This window comes from Leptopilina heterotoma, unplaced genomic scaffold, assembly GCF_015476425.1.
Source record: "Leptopilina heterotoma isolate Lh14 unplaced genomic scaffold, ASM1547642v1 Lhet_606, whole genome shotgun sequence".
NCBI classification, from domain to species: Eukaryota; Metazoa; Arthropoda; class Insecta; order Hymenoptera; family Figitidae; genus Leptopilina; species Leptopilina heterotoma.
The window spans coordinates 75,866-84,054 of NW_025111139.1; the positions used below are offsets into that span (position 1 = coordinate 75,866).

Below are 8,189 nucleotides of genomic sequence, written 5' to 3' on the forward strand. Positions count from 1 at the left end.
GTCTGTAAGTTAGAGTAACAAGGAATTATCAAATTCTAACCTTTTTTCAGTGTGAATAAATTCTTTGAACAAAATTATCTTTTTTTTTCTTGAAACCTCATTTCCCTTATAAATTTAGCTTTGTTTTACTTTGAAAATTCATTTCTATTATCTACATTTACTTTAAAATAGTGTTATATTAAGAAAAATGCTTTAAAAGTCATCTCGTATACAAGCATCTATACACTTCTCATTACGGAAAAGGCTCGTATGAGAGATTTCTCATATTTCTCATACGAGCTACCGAGCTCGTATACGAACTCCGCGGTCCGTGTATCGAATTTTTTTTACTAGGGGTCTTTTCCCTAATTTTTCACAAAATCCTGACGCGTGCCGCAGTCAATTTTGCGGATACCAACATCTTGTTTATAGAAGACAAAATTAAATGGAAGAATACTCTGGTATCGAAAATAAAAAAAAGTTTAACTTTGCAGGCGTATGTATAATTGAGGGCGTGGAACGGATAACTGCCTGTAGAGTGTAGCGCATGGCTTAGAGGCGCTCACTATTGTCTGACTGGTATAGTCCCTTTCGACCATGCGCTACAGGCAGTTATCCGTTTCACGCCCTCAATTTTAATATTAATAATAACTTTGATTAATTATGAATAATAATTTATTTCTTACAGGCAATGAGCACATAAGAGTCTGCACGTCTATACCGGGTTGTCTTTTTTCGACTATATGTCTTAAAATATTGGAAGTCAACTTTTTTCCAAGGTGTAGTATTTGCTGGTAGATAATAATGTGTTTATTGCTAGGTATATAGCCCAAGTAATATGACTTTCAGGAATTGAGTTAACTTGAAACAGTGCAAAAAGAATCAACTTTTGGTAAACTTTTCTCAATTGCAAATACCTATAATCAACTTTCCAAATAAAATAGTTACAAAACATGAGATGAACTACAACTGTTTTTATGAACATTTAAACCAAAATATAAAAAAAAAAATTTTCCCATATTTTGACGTTTATCTTTGTTTATACAAGTTAATATAATGTCAAACTATTTAATTGGTATCTGGAAACCTTAATGAATCAATTTTTTCAAAAAACTATAAAATCGGTTCATTGGTTTTGAAGAAACATGTACCGAAAGATAAGAAAGCCAAATTTGACAGGAGACTAAAGTCACTAAAAACTAAATTCAATACTGATATACAAACGTTAAATTGTCATCGATTATTTACATTCCGATATAAAATTGACATCAAATTCTTTAAATCTCTAACCTATAGCACATTTGTCTTTTTAGATCAATTACGGTCTGCCCACAAATGAATGTAAGTTCCAAATCACGGAAATGGCAGATTTCGTACACATGTATCAGCATTAATACTCTAAACACAACATTACCACCAGGAATGGTTATGTCGGGAATTACTACTTTAAGACCACTAATTCAAAGCGGAGGAGTTCCTGCAGGACAGATTGGACAACCTAGACCAGCAGGAATGTTAATTGGTCAGATGGGATTAGCCAGACCGCCAGGAATGATAATTCTTTCAAGTCCAATGAGTTTAGGAACTGTGAGACCTTTATTACAAACTACGGGAATGTTAGCTGGACAAATGGGACAGGTGAGACCGTTAGGAATGATGACTTTAAGACCAGTAGTACCAACTGGAGTATCGGTAGGACCAATTGCATTACCTAGCCCGCCAGGTACGGTAATGATAGGAATAAATCCATTATTGCAAACAACAAGGATAGTGCCTGTACAGGTGGGGTAGGTAATAGCATTAGAATTAATTGCAAATGTAAGAACATTGAAACGACTAGTGGAACATTAGCGATACAAATGGCCCGAAATGGTCATGTTTTTAACAGGTTCAATAATTCTTATGACATTCACAATACAGATTATTTCCTTAACCTTATAAGAATAAGAATTAATTAACAATAAGAATTAATTCTACAAAAGATGAATATATCTAAACAAAAAATACCTGCACGCGTAACCCAAGAAATTTATATATGTGACAGGGACAGTTAAAAGAGATGACCTACGGTTCGAAAAAATCAATTTTTTAATGATTAGTGATTCTGATAGAGACAATTTTTTTTCTATTAGAATCATTAAATAATAAAAAAAATTGATCTTTTGAACCGTAGGTCTCTCTTAACTGTCCCTGTCAAATGTACTGCTAAATTAAAAAAATTGTACTAATTTAATTATTAAATGGCAGAGACTAAAGATTTCTTTATTTATAAATGATACGATAAAGTAGGTAAGAGTAAGAGATTTAATAATTACAATGTTTTAAATCGTAAAGACGACCGTTATAAAAACATTTTCATATATTAATTCAAGTACTGTAAAAGTGATAATTTTGGAGAAATTGTACCGTGTAAAAACTGTAGCTAATGTTTAATGCAATACAAGTAGTTTGTAACAGTAATAAAATGGAGTAAAATATTGTTTTTAATAAAAAAAATTATATATACAATTAATCTCTGCCGTTTTTTTATGAAAATATCTCAATAAATGAAGAAATGTACCAAAATAGGCCAAAATGACACCGCATGCGATAGAACAGGTCAGCCTCCGTTGTGTCTACTAGGGTGTTTTCGCCCTATTGAAAATACCCACATGGGATCCTATATGTGACCGGGTCTGAGAAAAGGGACCTACTTACCAAAATCAACTTTTTGAGAAAAACGCTTTTAAAGTTTTTTATCCAAATAAATTAGATTTGTTGAAACATTTTACATTTTAAATTAACATGATGAGTGTTCTTTATGTATTTTTTTATGCTGAATCCGATTTTCATTCTTAAATAATTGTTCAAACAACCCTGTAATTGTTATAAACAATTTATTTTGCAAAAGTCAAATTATGGAATTTTCAAAATTAATTTAAAGAGTTCCGGATGTCCTAGAGGTCTGAAATTTTTTATGCAAGTTCAGAAATGATACAATAATGAATAATTCTGAACTCTACAATAATCCATAGTTATTTTTTGACTTGCACAACCAGGTTGCCGATGACGGGTATACTTGGGGATAATCATACGTGGGTTCTTATACAAAAACCTATATAAAATCCCAGATCCCACGTAAGAATCCACATGGGATCCCATGTAAAAACAGATGTATATTTGGAACACGATTTGAAGCAGGAATTCATGTGGGAATATGAGTTTGTGTATCTACATAAAAATCCACATGAATTCCTATGTGAGAATACATAAAGGATTCCTTCAAAAATTAAATAATAAATTGTATTATCATTTCAAATCATCAGTAAGAAAAAAAATTCGATAATTTGAAACACTTCTTCTGAGCTATAAACTCTCAGTTATATAGTGTTAAAAAATCATGTTAACAGGGGGGAAGTCGCTCTCGCCACCTGGCGGTGAAAGTATATGAACTGTGGTATTCTGTATCATTAATAAAAAAACCACGTGAGATCCTATGTAAGATCCCATGTGGAAAATTACATGGGAAATAATATACGATCTCACCTGGGATTTCATATAATTTTCATTCCTATGTAAAATCCTACGTAAGATCGCATATGGTTTCATATGCGGGAAATAACATAGGAAATTACATGCGATCTTACATAGGATTTTACATAGAAATGAAAATTATATGAAATCCCAGGTGACATCGTATATTATTTCCCATGTAATTTTCCACATGGGATCTTACATAGGATCTCACGTGGTTTTTTTATTAATGATACAGAATACCACAGTTCATATACTTTCACCGCCAGGTGGCGAGAGCGACTTCTCCCCCTGTTAACATGATTTTTTAACACTATATAACTGAGAGTTTATAGCTCAGAAGAAGTGTTTCAACATATCGAATTTTTTTCTTACTGATGATTTGAAATGATAATACAATTTATTATTTAATTTTTAATTAAATAATTTTTAATCCTTTGAAAATTCTCACAATAGATCCCTAATGTAAACACATATCAAATCTTTTGTGAAATCTTATATATGAAACATGAGAACCCATATGAAATCCTTTATGTATTCTCACATAGGAATTCATGTGGATTTTTATGTAGATACACAAACTCAAATTCCCACATGAATTCCTGCTTCAAATCGTGTCCCAAATATACATCTGTTTTTACATGGGATCCCATGTGGATTCTTACGTGGGATCTGGGATTTTATACAGGTTTTTGTATAAGAACCCACGTAAGAACCCATGTAGGATCCCATGTGGGTATTTTCAATAGGGCGGTGTCAGAAAAAAGTCTTGAGTAACTCACATGAATATTAGTGTTCCAAAGACGGTAAATTACGTCAAGAAGAGAAAGATGATTGTGGTAATTTACCGGTAAATTACTGGTTCGTTTGTCTTCCGAGAATTTTTGAGAATTTAAAAATTTTTTTAATTACTAGTATCCCAGTAAGAAACGAAAAATTGAAAAGGATTGAAATAATTCAAACTCTGTATGGTGTAGTAGAAATTATCCAATACTTTTGAATGCCATTTCTGTCCAATACTTTTCTATACCATGATAGGACCACGTTTCGTCTAAAAATGAATGCTATTCAATTCTTTTTGTAATTTTTAACAAAGACAAAATTTTTTTCTGAATGCTTTCCAATCCCATCCGAAATTATTACAGCCTGTCATTATATCACTTTTCAATTTTTCATTGGAACCGCGTTTCTGCATGCATTCAAGCAATCTTCTGGATTTTTGTAATTTATAAAATACATACAGTGGCAGATTTTGTAAAAAATGTTTGTGTTCAAAGAAAAACTTGCTGAAAAATTGATTGTTTACCAATTTAACGTCATTTAAACGAGTCAGGGCCGTTATTCTGTTAGACAATAAATCATAACCTAAAAATTTCAGAGACCTTTAAACACTTTTAACCCTTATTTTAACTGATAATTTAATAATTATTCCTTTTTAAAATAGCAAATAAATTCATGAGTGCAGTTATTTGAAAGTAATTGAACATTGTATATGTGAACAATATTAGTATTATATTATTATACTACTGTCGCGGAATTCAGAAGCATAGGGCAGAAATGGTATTCAAAAGGATAGAATTTTTCTAATGCTTCTTAATCTTTGCTTTCTTACTGGGTATTCAAGAGGATTGATATCGTTACTATTTATATTGCTCTCACTGGATAGAAAAGTATTGGACAGAAATGGCATTCGCAAAAGAATAGAATCTTTTTAATACTTTTCAATTTTTCGTTTCTTACTGGGATTTCAACATACAATGACAAGCAGGTTATTCGAAAAGCAATGCAAAGAATGCATTCTACGCAAACGCAACTTAACCTAGATTTTTCATTGACTTACTGACTTTGATCACTCTGACTTTTTCTATAAAAATGAATTTTAGACCTAAGCCGAATAAAACGGGAATCTGTCGCAAGCATGAGATAAAAAAAGACATACATATCGTCTATCTTTTCTTATTTCCCTTTTTATTCTGCTTAGGCCTTTGGTTGTCATATCAGCCATGAAATAACGCCATATTAACCCTCCTACGATTTTATCATTTTTCCACTTTGCAGGAAAAAAAATTATAATTTTGTTAAAATTAATTTTGACTAGGTATTTCATATTTATTTTGATATTAAATACAACTATTTAGCTTCAAGTTACAATTAGAGTTTTATTTATATAACTCTCGAATTTAATTTTTTTAAATAAATAAATGAAAGATACACCCCGAGTATACTCGGGGTTAAACGTAGGGAGGTTAATCATTCTCGAATTAATGTGTTTAATTAAAGTCAAATTAATTAACATCGATCAAATGCCTTGCCCAAAAAGTGTGGTTTGGAAGTATTTTACACAAATAAATCCAGTTGGAGAAGCTTACGTAAAGCTTATATAATGATTAATAAATTATGTAATTTCATATAATAACACTTCTATCCTTTATTTTTAACCTACATACTAAGAAAATACATATTTAAATTAAAAAGTAAGTTATTAATCATTTAAATGAATATTCTTGTATATTCTTATAAATTCTCTTTTCTTCGGTAATTTACCACAATTTTCTTTCTTACCTTCTCTGGTTTCAATTTTACCGAGAATTTTAAAACACTAAGGGTATAGTCCCATGTTGAGCAGAAAACACAATGCAAAGCAGAATGTCGTGAGAGTGGAAAGGATAGTGATATCTGACTATCTCCCTTGCACTCACGAAGGCCATGAGTGTGAGAGAGATGAAGATATACGTTCGCTATATTTGCACTCATGGCCTAGTTACAAAACGCAACGCAAAACGCTGCTATGGGACTCCACCCTAATGAATATCGACTCAAATCACTCAAATTTAAGGGTGAAGTCCCATGGCAGCGTTTTGCGTTGTGTTTTGTAACTAGGCCATGCGTGTGAGAGAGATGGAGATATACGTTCGCTATATTTGCACTCATAGCCTAGTTACAAAACGCAACGCAAAACGCTGCCATGGGACTCCAGCCTTACTTTAGGTACTTGAAACATTCCTTCTTCATCTAAAAAGAAGGACTTTGCAAGCTATTAGGTTGAGTCCACAATAGGCATCGATTTCTATTGTTCGAACAATGGAAATCGATGTAGAGGGTATGCATCGCTTTAAGAAAAGTGCCTATTGTGGACTCAACCTTAGATTACCCTTTGTTTAATATGTAAAGTTGATTGAATTATCTTCATGATTGAAATACAGGTAATGGTTTTTCGATTACTACTATGGTACCACAAACATAAAAATTGGTTGTTTTCGTGAAACCTGCTTGTATCGGCTTTGTGTTTAGTACACCAAAATACATGGGGGTAATGTATGTCGTGCAGGATGCCTTTTTTGGTGCTATGTTTTCATTTGGGTTTTTAAATAAACAATTACACTGGCACACAAAAAATATTGATGTTCTAAGCTTTATTAGGTCAGACCATGACTACTTAATGTTTTTGGGGTCTATTTAACCCCATAACGCCAGGGTTTAGAGATGACATGAAAGAAAATTTAAAAATTTAATCTTAAAATTTGTAAATTTTTCGAATTAAATTATTAAACTGAATTAAAAAGAAAATCCTTTCATAGAAATGCGTAAATGAATTAATATTATTTTTTGTGAAAAAATCTAAATCTTGAAAAATTGCTCTTTTACTTCTTTTTTTGTTGTAATTTTATAAAATTAGGAAAAGTTAATTTTTTTAATACCAATTAAAATATACCTTTTCAAGTGATGTGAGCATGTAAATAAAGAAACAGTAATTGAGGCCTTGGATCCAATAACTCGCCCGACGCTCGAAAAAACGCGCAACTGCCAGTCAGTGAGCAGTGAGCGCCTCTGGGCCACTCACTGCTACCCGACTGCTATTAAGGAGAGTCCAGAATAGAGTCGACGTCGGTATCAACGCGTTGATACTAATGGCACGGTCACACCTCGGCTGCCTGCCTGCCTGCGCAGGCAGCCGCCACGAGAGTAAGAGAGAGGAGACGAATAATTTAAATTGTCTGACTCTCTTACTCTTATGTATTGCCATGACGACCTGCAGGCAGGCAGGCAGGCAGCCGAGCTGTGACCGTACCATAACGCGTTGTCCTATGTATTCCATATGGAGGTCACGTGACCAACGCGCTTCTACCGACGTTCACAAACCCTATTCTGGACTCTCCTTGACACTGAGAGAAAAAAGCCGCCGTTTCAGCGGTAAAGTGATGCTATTTTAGCAGGAGTTGCACCGCCAAGCGAAAACTGCTGTTTTAGCATAGGAACACTGCAGTTTTAGCATTATAAAACTGTAGAAGTATCAGGAAAGTCATGCTAAAACTGCAGTGTTCACACAGTCATTTTAGCATGCCATAGTGTTTCTCAACACTGCTCAACACTGCCAAATTTGCATGAGTAAACGGCGCCACTTTGGCGGTTTTTTTCTCTCAGTGTAGCGCGTGCCTTCAAGCGTCGGGCGAGTTATTGGATCCAAGGCCTCAATTATAATTACTACACGGAAAAAAAAAGTTCCCAGATATTTCAGGAATTATTTCCTAACTCTTGGATACGTTGTAACAGCTCTGAACTAGCGAACAGCATTCAATGGTAATCAATGAATGTTTGAAAGAAATTCAGGAACTGTATTAGAAAAAGCTATAAATAGTCCAATAGTCTCTTTTTCATGTAAAGTTCATGGCACTGGCCGCAACTGTTTCTGAAATTTT

The 8,189-nt window shown here is 33.2% G+C and overlaps 1 protein-coding gene across 1 annotated transcript; it reads left to right on the top strand.

The window, feature by feature from the left end:
• Nucleotides 1-642: 642 nt before the first annotated feature.
• On the top strand, nucleotides 643-2,018 carry LOC122509560. Its single transcript, XM_043623725.1, has 2 exons — nucleotides 643-758; nucleotides 1,293-2,018. The coding sequence occupies exons 1-2, from the start codon at nucleotides 643-645 to the stop codon at nucleotides 1,768-1,770; spliced, it is 594 nt and encodes a 197-aa protein (XP_043479660.1). The 3' UTR covers nucleotides 1,771-2,018.
• Nucleotides 2,019-8,189: the final 6,171 nt, after the last annotated feature.

Excerpts from the sequence above, each read along its gene's own strand:
- LOC122509560 (XM_043623725.1), top strand. The coding sequence starts at position 643 with ATGAATAATAATTTATTTCTTACAGGCAATGAGCACATAAGAGTCTGC. Across the intron at positions 759-1,292 it reads GAAGTCAACTTTTTTCCAAG|ATCAATTACGGTCTGCCCAC; the intron begins GTGTAGTATTTG and ends TTGTCTTTTTAG.